A 22038-nucleotide genomic window follows, 5' to 3' on the forward strand; every position below is an offset into this window, starting at 1 on the left:
CTCGGACTACAGTATCGCCTGGCCAGTGGTCATTGTCCTCAGCCAGCATAGGTCACCCCCCCCCCCTCCTCGGGGTGGGTGAGCGATAGGGCTACTTGACATCGGCAGGTGGACGAGTGAGGGACGGCCGTTTACGGCTGTTTCTCTATTTCAGTCTTTCCCCCCTCTAGGGGTTACGGCTTTGCTGGACCATCCCCCTCCCCACTTGGGGTGAGTCGTGGTTCAAACCAGGTAGACTGGTTCTTAGCACTGGGATGCTTCTCTCGCACAGCGGGTGGGGTAAGGCGGGCCGGGCTCGGCTTTGTCTTGTTCCCCCACTCTCTCTCCTTCTCGGCAGGGAGCTGTGCCAGTTACCAACCCCTCTTCCCCACACCTCTCGTTCAGGTGGGCGGTTTGGGTTGGCAGTCAGAGACTGACCACGCTTTTCATTCTCACTCTTGGCGGTGTTATCGGCAGGAGTGTTTAGTGCGCGACCTCCCCTGTCTCCCCTCCTTTTGTGTTTTTACACAACTGCAGGTTGGGATTCGGACTCTTTGTTTGAGGAGGGAGAGTGTGTAGGGCTGCCTACTGGTTGTAGGCTTCCCATACAAAAAGCGGCTGCTGTTGCAGATTACTTTTTCCCGGATAGGTTGGTGGTTTCAGAGCAGGGTGTCTCTCTTCCTTCCTCTTCCGAGGATGACTTTGGGTTTACACAGGCTTTCTCGCAATTGTTTGATTTGCTGAGTCTCCGGTGATTGCCTACCACATGTCACAGTTTTTGGCTTGATCCGCACCTTAGGATAGTGGTCTTCAGCCTACACCTTTCCCGCTGCTTCATACGCAGGGTACTGCTGGCTTCGGGGTTTCAGGCTGCTTCGTTCTCACTTTTAGTGCGGAAGAAGATAGCAGGGAATTTTCAGGCTCAGGGTCTGATCCGGACTTTGTTTTTATTGCCAGGGGCTAGTTTCCTGGCTTCGCTTACAGACCACAGGGAACGTGGGGTTTCATGATGTTACTCCTCCCTCTCATCTCTGGAGGGGATGGGATGGCATGGTTTAGAGTTTTCTGCTTTTGCTGAGACTCTCTTCTGTGCTCTCTTATAGGCAATCTTATCCTCCCTGAACTCTCTTTTGGGTTAGGGAGGATGCCTTGGAAAGGGCCTTAGCTAGGGTCATCACCGAGCAGAGGAGTTCGTCGGTGACGTTCTAGGCCCACACTGTTTTTACTTGGTGTGATCTCCTTCTTTTACAAGGGGTTTGATTTCACGCCGGTTACAGGAAGCAAGGGTCAGGCTTTTTCTGGGGTTGTTTAACCCTACTCAGAAGCCGGAATCTTTCCCTTCCTTATTGGACCACTAGCAGCGCGTTTATGCGCTCCCGGTTACAAAGTGGGTGTTTTGGTTCAGTGTCTCCTCCCTCTCCGCGAGAGGTGGGTCGGCATGGGCTAGAAGAATCAGCTTTGGCTGAGATTTTCCTCTGTGCTCTCACATGAGCTTTCCTTTTGCGTTCCTGCAGACAGGAAATGGCTCGGTTTCTGGAGGGTATTTGTCTTTGGACTACCTCGGGGGCTGGTTGAGCTTTTTCAAGGTCAATCAGCTTGTCAGCTGCACTTTCATGTGGTGTTGAACCAGGCTTTTTGACTGGTGTTCTCAGTAACCAGGCAAAATTCCGAGCTGTCCTCATCCCAGGTTTTTACCTGGGCATGCTGTTCGACTTTGTCTCTTGGAAGGTTTGTCCTTCACACAAGAGAGAATAGGGAGGCTTTAAGCTCTTTTCACTGCCAGACTGGCACGAGAGCAGACCTCTGCGAGGTCGTTAGACTTGATCTTCGGTCGGACGGTATCGATGGCTATGCTGGCCCTCTAGTCTTTCCTCAAGTTTTTTTGGGGGGCTCGGCCTCACAGGTCTGGGACATGAGGGTCCTCCTCCAGAGTGGGTTCCTCCACGCGAGTAGGTGGCTGGAATCCGTTTGGATCGCTCAGGGCGTTTTCCCTAGCTTTGTTAGATGCGTTTCCGTCTGGATGGGTCCTACATTGGCGATTGCAGTCTTGAGGCTGTGGATGTAAACGCAACTCCTTAATTGGGCTTCTCTTTTGCCTGGAGTTAAGAGCAGTGGCTCTCAGTCTACTAGCCTTTCTTTTTGGCTATTTACAGGCATGTCCTGTTGCATTCGGGCAATTCTTCTGTTGCTTCTTATGTGAACTAGCTGGGAGGAGCAAGTTCTCACTCCCTGTCAGACAGAGTATAAGGGATTCTGATTGGGTTTTCACACTAAATCATTTTCTCAGGGGAATATCTCCCCGGCCGGCTCTGCTATCTGGCCTACTCGCTCAACAGGTCCTCTCAGGACTTACACATGGGTGGGCCATCTGCTTACGGGTCTGGAGGTGTGCTGTTTGTGTTTTAGATCGTGGGTCTTGACTCTGGTCTTTGGGCATGAAGCATATAGTTCCTCCACTTTTATCTGTGTATGCTCCTTTTTGGCCTCCTTGGCCAATTGGGGTATAGAGCGGGGGTGCAACTCCTTAACGCCCCTCTCTCAAGCCAGGTGGTTTTTCACCTCCGTTTCTTTTTGGCTTTGGGCAGCTTGGCCTCTTCTTCGAGGTTCCGGCGTCTCGGCTATCTCGGCTATTTTGAAACAAATAGGCCTCTCTTCTGTTGTTCATGGCGCTCTTGTGGGCATGATCAAAGGACCTTGTTTTAAGAGGTTTAGAGGCTTCCCCTTGTTTAACGCGTAGGATTTTGTTCTACTTACTCTGGGCCTCAGCCCCGTAGAGCAGTGAGGCGCATGCTTTTTTGGGGTTTACCAGAGGATGTAGCCTTAGGGCTTTTAGTTCCGTTGGTTCACGGTTTTTGTGCCAGATTTTGTGGTATCAGAAACCTGGTCAATCTCCTCTGGTGTTTTATTCCCTCCTCTCGGGAGGATTCTCGCTCCGGGCGGTTCGGATTTTCTAACTGTCTGGTTAGACTTTTTAAATCCCTTTTTGACTTTTCAGTCATTTGGAACCACGAGCTTTAGCTCAGGTTCTTATCTCTTTACGCTGTGGGTGAAAGAGGCTTCTTTTATTTGTCTCTCTCTAGAGGCTTTGCTACTTTCATAGGACAGTCCTATGAGTGGTGCTTTTTGAACAAGGAGGGGGGGTGGGGCGTTCAGCCCTCCCTCTATTCCTTTTCAGGTGTTAGGGAGTCCAGAGTCTGGTGTTCTTCTCTGGCTGGCGGTGTTCCTCTCGCCTATGCAAAGTTTGCCAACAGCTCAGGGACAGAGTTTGGGCTTCCTTTATTGCCGTGTTGCGTTCTGGTCGCCTAGGCTAAGTTTTGCAAACGGCTTACTGGAGATCAGATGAGGTTTTCATCGGTTTTTATCTTCGGGATATCTTCAGTTTGTTGCCGGTCTTGGTTGCTGCAGGACGGGTTCTTTCTAGGACATAAGTAGGTCCCTCCACCTTTAGGAGAAATCTGCATTTATGAGAATTGGGTAATGATATGTAATTAAATGAAAAATTTTTAAGTAAATTTTCATTTGAATAATAAACTTACCCAATTCTCATAGTGAATACCCTCCCATCCATCCCCGCTACCTTATATCCTTGGGGTGTTTGAGTAGTCTCGAATGATTATTCCGGATGCTGGCGCTCATGGGGTGCGCAGGGTGTTATGGGTAACTGAGCAAGGTCAGTTCATAGCAACGGCTATGGCGTTTCGTTTTGCTTGGTTACCACCCTTCTAAGGGCAGGTAATTTGAGTGGTTTTTCGACATCTAGCATGTGAGACTGAAGTCAATGCATTTATGAGAATTGGGTAAGTATATTATTCAAATGAAAATTTACTTAAACATTTTCCATTTAATGTTGTTAAATGCTATTACGAGTGTGTTCCATAATGTTGGTATTGTTGTTTTAGTGAAAGATGTCATCGTTCTATAAACCTCCGGTGAGGCAGAGTGGGGCTTTAATGGTGAACATTTTTAAAACACCCGAATAAAAATGGGTTCTTTTATATGCAGTATCAAAAGACCATAACTAGCAACATTCAGAATTGTTCTCACTCTAAAAATAAACAAGCGAGTTTCAGAAACTGTTTTAGAGATTTGCAATTTATAACATTGTAAATCGGGTTAATTGGACATTTGCCAAATAATTTAGTGAAATACAACCATACATACAACCATAATTTCTCTTAATTTGATTAAATTTCAACTTTAAAAAACATTGTTCTAAAGTGCTGACTACAAAAAATCATAAAATGAAGAATTTGAAAAATCTCTTGGTTATACCTGACCATAATGAAACAAGGGTTGGGGTCAGTTTGTGTTACTGCATTCTGCATTCCTTTGCTCTTACCTGGTTGGGACCTTTGTTTTTATCACCTGGAATGCTTCTCAAAAATTCTGTACTCATCAGGCCTTCAGCTGTTGTGTTTATTCTGTACTCATCAGGCCTTCAGCTGTTGTGTTTATTCTGCCTTTGTTTCCAGACCTCTGTACCATATTCTTGGAACGTGCATGTTTTAAGAGTACTTAACCTTCACCGTATCGCGCTTTGGACCACACACTCCGGATGATGGTAGTGGTGTACGACCCATACTTTGTAAAGAAGGATTCAATGTAAAAAGTATGGATTGTACACAACCCACGCCATCCAAATAGGGATAAACTCTTTACAGACACTTTGGCGTTGCTCTGGGTGTCACGACCCAGGAAGCACAGTAAAAGTTAAAAACCTTCAGCTGTCTTGAATCTAGTTTTATCTTGTGTCTAATGCAATGTTCAACATGACTTGTGTCTTGATGACATGCATGACATACTATACTGTTCAAAAAAAGAAACGCATAGTTGCTACTTGCCAAATTTGTTTTATTTTTCGAAAAAATTAACAGAAAATCCAATATTTAGATTATTTGTTTGAAATTTGGTATGGACACAGTTGAATGCACACACAGTTCATTTGCATCTTCAAATCAATCAGTCAATCAATACGATTGGGTGCCGAGGCTGTCAAGTCAGTAGGGGGTGTGACTGCCTTGAGCAGCAACAACTGCCCGGCACCTTCTGGGCATGGACTGGATCAGATGCCGGATATCTTGCTGTGGGATGGTGTCCCACTCCTCCTGAAGTGCCTGCAATAGATCGCGGTGATTTGCCGGCGCTTCTTCTCGCCTGCGCACACGTCTGTCCAATTCATCCCAGAGGTGTTCTATCGGGTTCATGTCTGGCGACATGGATGGCCAGGGAAGCACCTGGACATGGTGGTCGGTGAGGAACTGGGTGGTGAGTCGTGCTGTGTGCGGGCGAGCGTTGTCCTGCTGGAATATGGCATCCTGGTCAGCCAGAAGAGGAAGGGCGTGTGGGCGCAGAATTTCCTCCACGTATCGCTGGGCAGTTATGCGCCCTTGGACGTGCACCAGGGTGCTCCTTCCAGCGGTATTGATCGCCCCCCACACCATGACGCCTCCACCACCATGAACGGGTGCCTCATCCACACAGTTGGGCGCGTAACGTTCGTTTACTCTCCGGTAGACCCTCCTCCGACCATCATGTCGCTGGAGCAGGAAGTAGGACTCGTCGCTGAACCACACGTGTCTCCAGTGATTCCGGACGGTCCAGCGAAGGTGCTGGTTGCCCCACTGCACTCGGTTCTGGCGATGGCGGCGGGTGAGGACAGCTCCTCTGTGAGGTCTGCGAGCTCTCAAACCAGCTTCATGCAGGCGGTTCCGCACGGTCTGGTCCGATAATCGGTGTGGCCCGGGGAGAGCCTGGACAGAAGATGAGGCCGACAGGAAACGATTCCGGAGGTGGCGGAGCCGTATGAAGCGGTCGTGAGCAGCAGTTGTCGCCCTTGGTCTTCCCGCTCGTGGCAAGTCAGCAACGGAGCCAGTGGCTTGAAACCTGACCCACAGTCTACTGATGGTGCTCTGGGACACGTGGAAGTGCCTAGCGATTGCACTTTGACTTTGGCCTGCTTGTAAACGACCCAATGCAATTTGGCGGTCTTCTCTGCTCAATCGGGCCATCTTTCGTCGCTGAATTGTCGTCTGATTTCTTTGTGGCGAACAATCCGCTTTTATGGGTTTTGGAAGACATGGTGAGAGCTCAATATTCCCTGAGTTTCACGAGATTACACTGAAGCATGACGAGTGGTCATGCCAAATGAGCAATTTTGACATTGTAGCCACTGATAACGCATGCGTCACGTGCAGAGCTCACTTGTGGGAATGGACGAAAGGTCGACGACCAGATAAACATTTTCTGCAGTTTGGTGGATATCCTTGTAGCCATATAACTAAATTAACCAAATATTACAAGCTATGCGTTTCTTTTTTTGAACAGTATATGTATAGACTAGATCTGTTCCGCAGTGTTTTGATGTTGCATGCACCTGTGACGGTTCCATTTTCACACCGTATAGACTTGATCTGTTCAACAGCTCTCCTGCAGACTCCAGGTCAGCCAATGGGTATGAGGCCTATGATGGCTGACGGCCAGAACCAGTTCCGGCCGCCCGGTCCCGGTCAGCCCCAGTTTCACCACGAGGGCAACGGCCAGCAGAGTGGGATGACCAGTCAGAACCAATTTGGACCAGCTGGACCGAGTCAGTTTAGCCAACAGCAGCGACCTCCGTTCCCCGCACAGCAACAACAGCCGCCAGTCAAAGGTTTGAAAATTGCTCTCAATAAATCCCCCTCCAGATAATTTAAAAGTGGGTGTCTGAAAGGGGGGACCCCATCCTTGGTACTTGTATGGTATGAAATGATGCATGTACTGTGGTAGTAGTAGGGAGTGGGAAATGGAAGGGGTAGTTTGGTAGGCTGAGGTTTCATTAACTTAGTCTTCTTTCAAAACCACACTGATTGTGAAACACTTTTTGACTCTCATGAGTAATGAGGAGTCTCAGGAATGAGCATGAGTGTTCAGCCGTCCGTTGACAAAAAACTTAAGGTTGGGTTCATCTCGGATGGTTTTGAAGCTAGAACTTTTAAACTGTGCACACTTTTAGGGTTTGATGATTGCGGGGTCATGTTTACATTGAGAATTTCTGGGTTTTTTAATCTGGAGCCTCCAAATTTCACACACTTATAGGTACAGTAAAACCTCTCGCTAACAACCTTGAAAATGTCCAGACAAATCGGTCGTAAAAAGGAGGGGTCTTTATTGGGAGTTTAGGAGGTATTATTTTTTTCACAGGGGAGGCATTGTTGGGCAGTTCAGTCTTTCTGATAATCGGCAGTTTAAAGTTGTGTTCGTTGTGCCATTTTTGTTCCCATTTGATGTGCGTATGGATTAGCATGATGTATTTGCATACACCAGCGCACAGACAGGCAGACATAACACACACACACACACACGGCCTCATCGGTAACACATTGACCCCGGGTAAGAAGGTCAGTGTCTGTAAACTTGGACAGGAAGAGTTTCCTCTGTCATCTCACACACACGGCCTCATAGGTAAAACTTGGTCATTGACCTCGGGGAAGAAGTTCAGTGTCTGTAAACTAGGTCAGGCAGCTGATCTCAGCTGGAAAGTATGGGTCATTGACCGGAGGTCTCAGTTGGTGAGCACACACTCACAGAATAGGTCGGTCATCTGAAAAAAGAGGGCGTCGTGTAAAAGGCATCCGTACTGAGAAATTCAGTCGGCAAAAGGAGGGGGTTGTTCTTGGGACAGGTTGTTATGGGAGGTTCCACTGTATTGATTATCTTCATACATGACACAAATGGATCGTTGAATCCTTGGTATGTCAGGTTTTAATTGTATTTAGTTTTGTTTAAATTTGATATAATTTTTAAATATAATATCTATTATCCTGTTTCAGAAAATTTCCGCCCAATGCCTGGTCAGTTAGGAGGTAAGCATTCATGATTTTGCCAGTTAACTTAGACTTAGTACCAACCGCAGATGCAGTAATAAAACAAGTCGCGTAAAGCAAAATCAGTACATTTAGTCAACTCGCAAATGAAACTGTATGTGCTGTGGCATTACCCACGGCCAGTATAGCGCAGTAGCATAGAGGAAAGTGTGCTTTTTCTCTACTCTTTTTAACTTCTGAGCTTGTTTTTAATGCAAACATAGAATTAGGAAATGATAAGGAATAAGATGAAATCAAATTTTGATCGAATACTAAAATCTTACTTTTAATTACATTTTTCAGGTTTTTAATGACCAAACACATGAATTATTTTTTTAATTAAGTTCCCAAGCTAAAAATGCATTCCCATAGTCCGGACTTTGTCGAAGATTGCTCTAAATGTAGTAATTTCGCTTCACGCGACTTGTTTATGATTTGACTTCAATTTAATGGCTTGCATGCTAAAGGCCAGTTTTTCTCATGACGTCATGTGAAACTAAACATTCGTTTCTGACTGCATGTATTACAGCTCAGCCCGTGGATCAGGATCACCGACGTGCATTCCCCAAAGCAAGCAGCGCGGGTGGTGGACTGTCTTCGGCCCTCATGCCCGCCCCCGTGGACACTGACCTGCGGCGGCCCGGGCCGTCCAGGGAGCAAACTTTCTCAGCTGACAGCGATCAGGACATGCGCAGTGGTCGGGGGGGACCTGGTGTGGGTCATGGCGCATTCCCAGCTCAAGGTCGTCACCATGACACCCAGCACAGAGAGAGTTATGAGAACGATGACACGCGCTACGACGGATGTCTGGAGGGCAGTGGTTACGAGGATGATCAGTACGGAGACTATGACGCCAGAGTTGCCCCTGGTGGTAGAGGGGCAAATGTTGATGAACGTTACCCTCAGCATGACATAGGGCACGGTGGTTACCAAGATGACATGCATGGTTACCAAGGCTACCAGGATGAGCGAGGAGGTCCTGGACCCAACCAGTACGAAGAAGAACCTTCTAATCGGAAGCGGTCGTGGCAGGAAGGGCCTGGGGGCAGTGGGGGGCCCAGAGGGGGGCCCAGAGGGGGGAGGGGTCGCGGTGGGGGACAGAGGGGGGACAGAGACGCTCAGCCAGGGCACAGCCGTCCTGGTGTGTACAACGGCCCTGCTGGTCCCGTCGACCCACGCGTAAGAGGGAGAGGAGGAAGAGGAAGGGGGAGGGGGCGGGGAGACAGAGGGAGGGGAGACAGAGGGAGGGGAGACAGAGGGAGGGGAGACAGAGGTCGAGGGGGTAGAGGAGGATGGTGAGGTAATTGACGTGACCGATCTTGCTTGTTGGTGTGTCCTGTGACCTGCAGAGGGCAGCCCTACTTTGGGAGACTGGACAGTAACCCTCAACTGACAGTCAAATCTTGCGGCATGCTTCTTTAATGACAATATGATATCAAAATGCATGGACTTCTGAAGTGCAGTAGAAACGTTACTGGGCATTCTCTGTGTCAAAACAGTCGTCATAGATTGAATCATTGACAAAATGAAGGGAGTGCTGTGAAAAAGAAGGATCTTAATGTACCAATGTTTCAAGATTGCCTTCATCTCGAACCAGATTGACTGTGGACTTTAGAAGCCGAAATAACATGCGGGTGTTGAACCACAGACATTGCCAATTTTTCCATCTCTGCGCATCATCATCACTTGTAAGAAAAAGTCTACGTTAATTTGCTATGTTGAGGTTGGCACTTTCACCCCTACTTGAAATGTAATTTTATTGACTGAGATTTTGTAAGAATGATTGTGTTGGGTTTAAAGGGAGCAACTGATCTCAACTTGGCCATACTTTGATAGTCTTTCTGCAGTTGTGAACCGAGTATTCTTGGTGAGCTTGAGGTAACTGTATCCAAGTGTTGCAGTTGTATTCTCCGAATTCAATAAAGTTGAGGTGCATCATTCACAAGGCCCCTAAAATCTGGATTTACAGTAGCACTTGTCTTGTTCCTGCTCCAGTGAAATGTAAACTAGGTCGTGTCACCTCTACACCACTGGAAATTCAGCATGTTATTAATAACCTAATATTGCTTTTCTGTCCACGGAAGTCTTTCAATATCCTTTATATTTTCAACAACAAAACATTGTACTGTGTATGGTATGGGTGGTTGAGCTAATCATAAAAATGGTGCGATGGCTTCAGCAGGGTTTTTTGTACACCCACCCTGCTTCACATCCTCCTCACATTGAAATAGTGCTAAAATGTGGACAGCAACATAAGCAAAATAAAGACAGAATCAAATGAAACTTACACTGTTACTTCAACAGTTTTTTGTTTTGAATTTTTGGGACACGTACATAAATATGAGTCGCTCAGGTTGTACAGTTTGAAATACCTGCACCTGCTGATGTTTATATTACTGAGGTACATGCAACGCAGATTTTTACCGATACTTTTTCAATTGAGTGAAATAGGTCTTCTTCTGCATTCTTGGACTCCAACTGTCACATCTGCTCAGATTGGTTTTTATGTGTAAAACTCCCACCCCATATAGGTAGCCACGTTCCTTTCGGGGGGGGTGCATGCAGAGTATTTTCGTGTTTCTATAACTGGCAAAATTTCGGACATGGATTACAGGATCTTTTCCATTGTCTTGTGCAAGGGGGGATAAAGCACCAGCACGTCTACATATACTTGACCTGGAAGATCAGAAAAATCTCTACCCTCAACCCACTAAGTGCAGTCAGAATTCTAACCCCCGGCCTTCCACCCGACGTCTCAACTACCAGGCAATTGCGCCCGTCATCAGCTCAGAATGACGATTGATTTTGTTTGTTTTATTTTACAGATTTCCATTCCTTTGTATTTTGCTCTTTGACATCTATAGACCATTGAATCTTTAGTCTTCAAGGCCTGACCCATTTCAGTGCTGTTGGTGATTTTCTTGTACCTGCTGTGTACTAATTTTTCTTCTTTCTTTCATATTGAATAAACAAAAATAAGTGCTAGCTGATTGGTTTTAGAATTGGTGATCATGGTGGTTTCTCTGCAACAAGCGTAAGCGTATTTTTCTTCAGTGTTCTTGGGTGAACAAGTCTTCTGTTGTTGCTGCATGTGTGTGAGTGGTGTGAACTGTTAAGTTGGAATCCGAAATAAATGGATTAAACATGGAGAATGCGATGACATTTCTGTGTGTATCTGCATTTCAGCAAATATATTCATGGCTGTGTGTGTGTTAAAAAGAGAGCAAGAGACATCCGCTAACATTCCCAATCTTGTGAGACAACACATTTTTCTTCACTTTATTGAAGGATTTAACATCAAAACACTAATCAGGCATGGGAATTGAAAAAAGTAAAAAAGGCTGAAAATTTGTAAGAAATATCAAAGTCAATGGTGCAAAGCGCCTAGCCTTACTAGGGGGGTCCGGGGGCATCCCCCCCCCCCCCCCCCCCCCGGATTTTTTTTCTCTAAAAAAAATGTCATCTGAGCTCAAAGTTCGCCATTAAATTAAGTTTTCAGAACCATTTTTGCCTTCATTTATTTTTTTGGCGAACACTTTTCCTTTTTCGGCGGACAATTCCCATGCCTGAGTCTAATGAAACATGCACTTCCTGTTTTATATAAAAGTTCCTAAATATAAACTTATACAGATTGGTTTTCAATGTTCCATTATCTGCAAAACTTGACAGCCTTCACAAAACATGACTTCACCTGTATACAGAAAACTTCTTGTTACAAGAACTACCACACATTTATTTGAATATGGTCACTGTTGTAAATTGGCTAGTCATGAAAAAAACCAGAACAAATGAAACATTCAAAACACGCTGGGGTCACGAATGATAGGGCATCGCTGTAACAAAGCAATCGTCAAAAAAATGTCAATCAAGTTTAAAACGACTATCAGACCAGTGATCATGTTCAAATGAAAGGTTGGTAGTACTTGTACCAATCATTTGTACAGCATGAACAGTTTGAATGAAGAAATACTGCATTTTCCAAACCTCACAGACCCAAACATTTGCAAAATCAAGATTCATATAATGTGTGAAACAACCGATACGTGTTCCAAACTTCAAATTCCTCATTGGCTGTAATGAATTAATCTTGAGAACTAAAGCCGCATTCCGCCTGGGCAAAACTAGACCCGAGACAAATGAATTCTTCCAATCTGCAGGCATGGGAATATTCCTCGGGTCCGAGGATTTCCGAGAAAAGCTACATATTTCCGAGAAGAGGAACAAAAATCGAAATAGACAATCTGCCTAGTATGACCAATGTCCTCCATAAAACTGTCCCTTGTTTGTTTGTTTGTTTATTTGTTGCTTAACGTCCAGCTGACTACGTAGAGCCATATCAGGACGAGGAAGGGGGGGATGAAGGGGGCCACTTGTCAAGCGATTCCTGTTTACAAATGCACTAACCCATTACTTGTGTCCCAGCAGGCTTTAGTAAAACTAAATTAATACCTACTGGAAGATGTCCCTTCATTCATTGAGATTCCGCCAGGGTGAGTCGGTTTTGCAAACTGTTTGAAAGAGCTTACAAGTGGTGATAGCAAAGCGGGCAATCGTAATGTTGAATGCAGTTCAGTAGGGTAGTGCCGCCTGCGCATGTTACTATTGCACAGTTTCAAAATGATCATTGGTTACTGGCAATACAAAACATGTATCAAATTTGGTCAGGCTTTTTGCTGTGTAAAATTCATGAAACATGCTCCCAGAATGCGCCAGATTGCACAGATTTTAATCTTGATTTAAAAAAATTCCAGACTCCCCTAGTTTTCAAAGATTTAAATTAAAAATCAATTCCCATGCCTGAATATGTTTCATTGCTTTGGTGAAAAAATTAAACCAACACATCCCAAGATGTGATTTGTCTTAAGATTTATTTCACAAAAAGAGGTGAATACAATCTCACAAAACCTATCAACTGCAAACAACAGTTTTCATCATTTTATGCAGAACTAAGGGGAAATAGCTCGGTTGGTTGCGGCGCTGGCCTCAAAACCAGTTGACGCTATCGGCGTGTTTGATCCCCACGTTCGGCGAGGGATTTATTTCCCAGAGTCAACTTTGTGCAGACTCTTCTCGGTGGCCGACCACCCCTGTGTGCATGCGAGCGCACGATAAAGAACCTAAGTTCACAGCGAAAGTCTCGTGGGGCTTGAAAACATGAATACACGCATGCAGGAAAAAGAAAAAAAATGGGCAGCTCGCTTTCCCCAGTGTGAAAGCAGCCCGAATTTCCATGAGGGTAACTTAACAGGACAATATGAAATCTTATCCTTATACATATTTATACATTTTACACATGCTCATGTATTTATTATACTTAATTCTCATTTTGAGGCCTGAAAAAAATGTGTTATTAGTCATCTACAAATATGTTCACTCGTGTCCATCTGAATAAACTAACTGAATTCAAACCACTTATAAAGCACCTATCTGTGAGATGTAAACAATTTTCTCAACAAATTTAATCTGAAGTAATGAACTATTCACAACATGAACACAGATGTATGCACAACTACCGTAAACTACCTTGTACACGCCCAATATCGAGTAAACGCCCACCCACTACTTTAGGTCAAATTCTGCGCACAGGGTCCAGTACCTAGTAAACGCCCAACCCCCCATTTTCGATCATTAGAGTAAAGGGAAATAAAATCGAGTATTCAGTCTGCAGTTTTTAATTTTTTTAATTGTTTCCCTTCCTTGGAAATGTTTTGCGCGCAGCAGAGATTTCAGTGTGACAAGATGTCGCGAAGGAATTCCTACACAGTGGAGTTTAAAGTCTCAGTACTAGAGCAACTGGCTTGGTTTGCTTGCAGAATTCCTTGTGTGTGTCTGTGTTTGTGAGGAAATTTTTGTGCAATAACGCATCCTTTGAACACTTCCATGCCAAGTGACCAACATATTGTATGTTATTATAGCAAAGGATCTGCTCCGACAAAGGGTATAGTACCCAGTAAACGCCCACCCCCAACTTTAAGGCAAAATTAGTGCATGGGGGGGGGGGGGGTGGACGTATACAAGGTAGTTTACGGTACTGAACACAGAATTACAACATCCCTTGGAGCTCTGCCATGAAGACAATAAACAGAGTTCGAAAGAACTTGACATAACTTTCTACACAAGGCCAAAACATTATTGACACAAATTTCGCATCCAAATTAAAGCATTAATTCCCGTGTCATTTCATTCAAACTTTCTATCCTGAATGTTTCAAAGCAAACCACAATGTCATTCTTGAAATGCAGCGCTTTTTGTCACGATACTCCTCAAAATTGATGAGGAGTTTTTGACTGCTCATGCGAACGACACCTGAATCAGTAGGAACAGCATAGCACACGAAATGTGTAAACTAGGTAAACAAAACAACATGTTCGGGGTAGATAATTGATTTGATTTTCATCTCGTATATAACAGTTGCAAAGTTTTGCCTACTGTGACTTTTAGTTGATTTTCAATTGGTCCCTTCCGTTTTTGTCTGGTCGATTTTGAGGGTACCCTTAAAATTGAGCGGCGGTCACGTGATCCTTGTAAAAGAAATCTTTGATCCGGAAGGTAATCCAGAAAGTCAAGTGAACGGCCTGAACTGGCATACAAAGTTTGAATGAAATGACACGGGAACCAGGGGCGGAGCAGTTAAGCCAGAGGGGGGGAGGGGGGTTACAACCTGGGGTCCAGGGGTAGATCCCTTGTGGGGTCCAGGGGTAGATCCCTTGTGGTGTACATGGGCAAGGCCTCGTTGGGGGTCTGGGGGGCAAAGAGTTTTAGCTATTTTATGAACAATTTATGGCTTATCCTTGATTTTAAACATGATCAACTGGTGTCAGCAGCCACTCATTATTTCTTTTAAAGTTAGTGTTAATTTTTTTTTTTTTTTTTGACAGCCGGGGGGGGGGGGGGGGGGGGGTTCCGGAACCCCTGTAACCCAATATATCACGCATTCAATAATGTTTTCGCCTAGTGTACTTAGTAAACTTAAACAAATACAGCAACAACACACAAACATACTCAGTCTTACTTTCTCTGGTCACAGAACTGATCTGATCAGCATCTTCAGAATAATACAATTACAGCATTACACTTATAGGATATACAGCGAAAAATTTAAATTCACATTCTGACTTCCAACAATGTCCAAATTTAAAATTATAGTAAGCTAAAACAAACTCACAAAAAACAAAGCAACAAAGACAGTGGAGTAGATATAATTGTTTGGTCTATTAATTCAGTGTTTTGCAGCGAGATAGATATGCTTCACAAAGGAAATATAACACTTGAAGCATTCAAGCAGAATGAGACAAGGGTTGATTCCTCACAGGACATGAACAAGGTTTTTGTTTTAATTTCTGCTACTGTGTTTGCTTTTTTGGCTAATTCACCAAGAAATAAACAAATGGGTTTTTCTCCAGAGCTGTGTACTGGAAACTATGTTACTTGATTTCATTAATAAATACTGGTTCCATATATATCCTTAGACTGCAGAAAAAGAATTAGAAATACTTGCACATTTTATTTGTCTACATTCAGTAAATTATCACATTCGTAACATGGAAGCACAGGCAGTTTATCTCCACAGCTACTGTACTCATTACCAAGGACGGTGATCAATACATTTTCTTGCGCGTTCCCATCTCCAGCAAATGTAAACCAGCACTTGGATCTGCCTCAAACTTTTGCACCTATTGCTACAACCATTTTTTGCTTAGCATGCAAAGTCACGATTTTTTAACCTAAAACCCTGAATTAATATAAATATTTGTTTAGTTCTTTCGGAAAAGTTACGTAATACGACATGCTTGCAATACACATTCGCAAAAAGCACCACACATTTAGGTCAGCCTATTGGTCATAACTTCTGAAATTTCCAAAGCAAATCATTGAGAACTTGAGCAGATATGGCTCTTTGAGTGGAGGACCCCCTCAAAAATGGCCGCAAAACGTGCCTTTTTTGGCCTCTGAAACGGTTGACACCTACCGCCTTTTACAAAAGGCTACATAAAGAATAGAGAAGTCAGGTGCATAAAACAAAATGTTCTGAACAGGAAATTGAACGGCCTTGCCAATGGTTGTCAGAAGTGTTTGGTTTGTGCATATTCTGATATTTTGCAGATTTTAAAATACGGGGCTATGGTTTTTGTCAGGTCGATTTTAGGGGTGACCTTGTTTGACAGGCTGTCACGGGATGCCTATATAAAGTACCATCAATCGGACAAATGATATGTACAGCTGACGTAATTACCTTTTCGGGCATATCAAGTTCAACTAAAATGAATTGTGTTTTATTGCTTTTCTTAGCGTGCAAAAATTGTTGCAATAATTTTTGGACAAGTTTAGTTGTCACTTACTTCAGAAAGATGTCTTAATGATGAATTGTCAGAATGTACTATACCAAGTCAATTAGGTATCTATACATCCGTAGATGCCTTTCATTTGTTTCATGGATTTTAATACTATAGACTTTTTTTGAGTGGTAAATGTTGAAGGATGAAAGAAAATACATTGTGAGTTCTTCATTAAAGCCCCACAATGATGTGCTTGACAAAAACAAAAAAACAAAAAAAACTGGGGTATTATTAAAAAAAGTAAGGAGAATGCATTCTATAGTTGCCATTTAATATACGTTATAATAATTTAAACGACTTCCTCTTCGTTCATGGGCTGAAACTCCCATGTTCACTCATGTTTTTGCACGAGTGGAGTTTTACGTGTATGACCATTTTTACCCCGCCATTCAGGCAGCATACGCCGATTTCGGGGGAATCTAAAGGACTGAAAATATATGTCACACAATGGTACACAGCTCTGAAGAATAACCCATATGAAGCAAACATCACTTGAGACAAAAAAAAAACCAGGAGTAAATAAAAACACACCCAAAAATGTGTTTACCAAGCAAGTCCAACCAGCAGGCCTAGGTGATGCACCATTTGTACAGGGGAGACCCTGGCTTTTGGCGATCAGCTTTGCAGGCCGTGTTGTCAACACCCAATGTGCCTGTCATGCTGTTGCCACACCTGTGCACATCCTTACCTGCGCTTAGAAATCTCAGTAACAGTGCAATTGAGCATTTTAAAGCACTGTTTTATTTTTAGTTCCTCCTTTTTCAGCCTTTCAGCCCATGTATATATATATAATATAAAAACTCACTGTACATTCCAAAGGTTTCAAGTGGCAGAATATTTGAAGAAGAAGTGTGTTATTTTCTGTACTGTTACATAACTTACAATGACAACTTTGGAACTTTGTAAAGTGCTCTTTGACTATAAAAATCACCATCTACTTAACTGCATGGTTGCTGCCCAAGTGACAAGAGAGATACACAAGGCCCTTGTGGTGCACAATCCCAAGGTTACTGAGAGGTTTTACAGCCACAACAATCTTAGTTTAAATAAATTGTAAATTCTCAGCACATACCTAAGTTTAGTTTGCAAGTTTGTTTAACTGTTAAAATCTAAAAGTTTTTCTGTATGTGTCCAATAGGTATGAGGATGCAAGATCTGAAACCATGTTGTGCCACAATAAAACAACATTCCTTAAAACCAAACAAATTAAAAGGACAAGACATGTGACAGAATGAAAAACAAGGAAGATTAAACTTTATTTCCTACTTGTAACATGCGACAGAATGAAAAACAAGGAAAATTAAACTTTATTTCCTACTTGTAACTACAACATACATGCACTTCCAAAACATTTTTTCATTGATCTCAACTAAAATTGTATTTGTGTGCTGAACACATTTTAACACATTTATGATCATACATATACTGCAATTGGCCAGTTGCCTTGAAGTAGTTAATCATGTATTTCATACAATGTATCACGATGACAGGTGATAACTCTCAAACCTAACCAACAAGAATGTCTGTCAAAAACAGGTGGATGTCAAGACTTTCAGAAAGAATCTTTCTGCATTGCTGCTCAGAATCTCAAGAGAGAGATACTCAGGCGTTTTAAGTCCACGGTCATCTTGAAACAACCACAGGCATCATCTCTTTCTGCGCTGCGACTCAAAATCTCAACAGAGGGATTTCATGAGTTAAAATCCACGGCGAGGACGTTTACCCCTTGGAGGCCCAAAGTCGTCAAACGGCTCTCTTCTCTTGAAACCTGCACGCAATGTAGGGAGGGAGATATAGAAAAACCTGTGGTAGAGACCAAAAGCACACAGCCACTGACACAAAGTTTTCAGTGTTGTTGTTTTCCCTTAGGGCAATTGCTCTTTTTAAAAGAGGAAACTCGTAAGTACTGAGCTGAAACTTCCAGCGCAAAATTAAGTGAATGTTATCAGCAGTTTGAAGAAATTTAACAATCACAGGTGGCTGCAGTGTGCTGATGGTTGCTAGCACAGATTTCACTGTAGTCCCACATGGCTAGCCCACATTTATTGTCCACTCCACCGTTGTCTCTGATCTGCCTGAGCCTGTACATTTCTTAAAAACCATTTCTGTGCATTAACCAACAGATCTAATGAGTGATTGCCAAAACTTATCCATCCGAGTGCAGGTTTGCAAGTGTGTGTTCCTTCTTTGTATTTGATAGTCCATGTACATCCACATTTGCCAGACTTGTCTGTGTTGCCTTTTCTTGCATACATGGTAGCTGTTGCACCTTGCTTGAAACCCCTCAACTTAGGCTGGTCCCAAAAATTATCCTCATTAAGTTGCTCCCCAAAACAATGTTTTATCATATTTTCTCTTAGTTTTCAGGTTAAATGAACTGTCATAAACCACCCGTCATAAATAACTAGGCAGATGTGTTTGAGTGCAGATCTTTCTGATGAGGCCGTTTATTGTAAAAACCAGTTATATGGGTGGGTGGAAAGGTCATTCAATTCCCTTACCATATTCAGCAAATAGATTGATTTTACATAAGGTAGTGTCTATACAGTGGAACCTACAACACAAACACCCTCCAAAAATCAAATTCACAAATTCGAGGTTTCAGCGTTGAAATCAACAATAAATCAGAACGGAATGCGTTTTGCATGTCATTTGAAAGATCGATCAAAATCTGTATCCAAAACAGTCAGTTTTGTTCACATATCTTGTCTAACAATGACATTATGGCATGCTGCACCATGTAGGTGTCATTCCAGTCTCAGAAGCCAGAAAAGGCGTTTTTGATGCCATTTTAGCGGCTAATGAGAAAAAAACCAGTACATTTCACTAAACTTCTTAACCTTCAATCTTTCGGTGATTTTAGATAACACATGTCGGAATGGAATGGTAAATCATTTGAGACATTAGTTCTGCTGTTATGCGTCATGCAAGAAAGAGTTTTAATAATAAAGATGAACCCTGTCAAACTGAACAGAAAAAATTGAAAATTAGCAGGCATAAAAATAAAGGAAAGCTTCAAATTACACTTTAATTGTATACATATTCATTACAGGCTGCTCATTGGTTTAAACGCGCACACACATTCTTGGAAAATGCTCTTTCAAGTGTAGGCTGACATTTGCTTTCAGCGCTGTGAAAGAGCCCACTTCTTAAAGATTACTCTTGCGTTGAAATCCTCATACCACCCAAGTCTGATTAAGAATATAAACTTGGCCAAAAAATTATTGCAACAAATTTCGCACCCAAATTAAAGCATTAATCCCCCTGTCATTTCATTAAAACTTTATATGCCAGTGAAGGCCGTTCACTGAACGTTCAGGATCATCTTTTGGATTAAATAGTTCTTTTACAGGGATCACGTGACCGCCGCTCAAGTAAGGGTACCCTCAAAATCAACCAGACAAAAACGGAAGAGCCGAATAAAAAAAAATCACAATAGGCAAACCTTTGCAACTTTGACATACTAGAAGAAAGTCAAACCAATTATCTACCTTAAACAGATTGTTTTGTTTTGCTACCTTGCGTATTTCAGAATACGGAATACGCGCGATATAAGCCTCATATTGATTGATTGATTGATTGATTTCGCGTGCTATGCTATTCCTACTGATGCAGGTGTCGATCGCAAGAGCGGTCAAAAACGGGACTTTTTGCGTCATTTTTATTGGTATCATGACAAAAAAGGCTGCACTTTAGCAATGACTTGGTGGAAAAAGTTCTATTCAATCCAAAAGGTGATCCTGAAGATTAAGTGAACGGCCTTAACTGGGCATATAAAGTTTTAATGAAATGACAGAGGAATTAATGCTTTAATTTGGGTTTGAAATTTGTTGCAATAATGTTTTGGTCAAGTTGACATGAAATTTTAGTACAGCAGACTTCCACTAACTCGCGGTCCACTAAATCGTGAATTCGGCTATATCGCGGAGACCTCTTGGACCCCGAAAAAAACAGGACCAACCTTTAAATAAAATTTTTATTTTAAAAAAAATTTTTTAACAAAATTAGTCAAGTAAAGGCCAAAAAATAGTACAGATCATGAAAAAATGTTCTATCATAACCACGCTATCTCTCTCTGGGTGCGATGGCCTTTCATCATGCAGTAAATTGTCATTTCATCTTATCAGTCTCTCTCTCTTTCTCTCCAAATAGTGTTCTACGTGTGAGTGTGTGTTTTCAGGTTGTGTACATTACGGGTTGATCGAGACCTGCGAACAAAAGAAAAACCAACCTTTCACGCGCACGTGCCCCACTCAGTCAAGAACTTTCATCAAGAACTTTCATGCCACGATCGGTATCGTCAAATTGGCCACGTGCCTATAGAGGTTAAGTGTCTGACCAGTCAGAATGGCCAGTCAGGCGTGCAGTTGAATACTCGAGTCCAGCTAATTGCGATCTCTGCTAGACGGTCCGGGTGGCCACAGGCGCCAATCAAGTGCTTCAGTCTTCTGCAATCTAGTCAGGCATGCAATTTAACACTTGAGTCCCGCTAATCGCGATCTCAGCTAGACGCCCCGGATTTTCTACAGGCGCCATGAAGTGCTTCAGCTTCTTGCGTTTCCAAACGAAATAAAATAATGTGGTAATTCACCATGGCTTGCGTTCTGTTCATTGTCAGTTAGTGTGTGTGTGTGCAGCAGTGAGTCGCTATACGCATACAGTGTACGTCTGTGTCTGTCTGTGTCTGATTAACTAGTAAGTTTGTGACGACGTATGAGTCGAAGAAAAAAGAAAAGAAATCGTCATCTGCTGATAAAAGAAAACGTGTCATCGCAGTTAATCTTTTGAGAACTTAGTGGCCAACAGAAGTGTCACACTTGCGAGAAACGCAGTAACACATACACATGAACATTGTAGCACAACCACATGCCAGGCGTGCGTGCGCACACGTGCACACATACACGCACGCACACACATGCACGCACACACACACACATGCACTCACACGGCAAACGCACACACGCCAACGTGACGCTCACAGGCTTTTTGTGACCAACAAGGGAAATAACCGCGTTTTTCTCTGACTCACAAGAGAACGCGGTTTCTTCCCTTTAATTGGACCCCAAACTGCATCGCGAATCGGATATATCGCGATCAAAAATCTTTGGACCCCAAAGACCGCGAGTTAGTGGAAGTCTGCTGTATGTGGCGCATCTGTTATTGTTATTGAAGAATACCAACAAAAATTGTTTTCCATTGAGTCAGCATGTCATAACGTCATTATTAGACAAGTTACTCAAACAAAAATGACTGTTTTGGATACTCATTTGATTGTTTTTTGTAATGACACTTTTGGCGTTCCGTTTAAGCAACCGTATTTTCGGGACTAAAAGGCGCTTTGTTATATTGGGCGCAACCCCCACTTTTGAGGTAAAATTGAGAAAAACATCACATTAGGTACTTCCGGTCTGTAAGCCGCACATCAAAGGAAAAATACAGAGTGGAAATATTTTTGATCAAAGGCAGGTGCATTGTTGGCCTTGAGACCAGCTGCCTGCCCCAATTTACAGAAACTGACCTTCTTCCCCAGGGTCAATGACCGAGTTTTATCTGTGATCTGTGATCTATGCTACCTTGCGTATTTCGGTTTCGGATAGAATGGTCGTCTCATGGCACACAGAATCTGCAGAAATTGGCAGGGGACATGTACCATACAGAAAACTACTCCAGGACACCAGATACCCTGTAAGAAGTCAGAGAAGTCTATAATCCAGTCTAATTTCTAAAAGTCATTGTGGGTACCAAGTTTCAGTTCAAACCAAAGGTTGGATACTGAATTTGAAGGATCGCATTAAAGTGTTGCCACGCTTAATCCTCTGTGCTCTTGTTTTAGGCTCTTGCTTGATGAATAATAGAATTTGTAACTTTGTGTATATTGCACA

At 43.1% G+C, this 22038-nt stretch overlaps 2 protein-coding genes across 5 annotated transcripts in view; one reads left to right on the top strand and one right to left on the bottom strand.

Moving 5' to 3' along the window:
- LOC138979015 (pre-mRNA 3' end processing protein WDR33-like) overlaps positions 1 to 11265 on the top strand; it is a 137723-nt gene extending 126458 nt beyond the window's left edge. For all 3 annotated transcript variants that reach the window (XM_070351829.1, XM_070351830.1, XM_070351831.1), the window contains 3 exons: positions 6401 to 6628; positions 7788 to 7820; positions 8350 to 11265. In XM_070351829.1, coding sequence (XP_070207930.1) covers positions 6401 to 6628; positions 7788 to 7820; positions 8350 to 9119 — 1031 coding nt within the window. In that variant the 3' untranslated portion in view covers positions 9120 to 11265. The remainder of the gene's footprint in view (positions 1 to 6400; positions 6629 to 7787; positions 7821 to 8349) is intronic.
- The window catches only part of LOC138979012 (uncharacterized), a 72491-nt gene continuing 61538 nt past the window's right edge, over positions 11086 to 22038 (bottom strand). For both annotated transcript variants that reach the window (XM_070351825.1, XM_070351826.1), the window contains one exon: positions 11086 to 17924. In XM_070351825.1, the coding sequence (XP_070207926.1) occupies positions 17854 to 17924 (71 nt within the window). In that variant the 3' untranslated portion in view covers positions 11086 to 17853. The remainder of the gene's footprint in view (positions 17925 to 22038) is intronic.

The sequence above is a fragment of the Littorina saxatilis genome, linkage group LG10 (genome assembly GCF_037325665.1).
Source record: "Littorina saxatilis isolate snail1 linkage group LG10, US_GU_Lsax_2.0, whole genome shotgun sequence".
NCBI lineage: Eukaryota > Metazoa > Mollusca > Gastropoda > Littorinimorpha > Littorinidae > Littorina > Littorina saxatilis.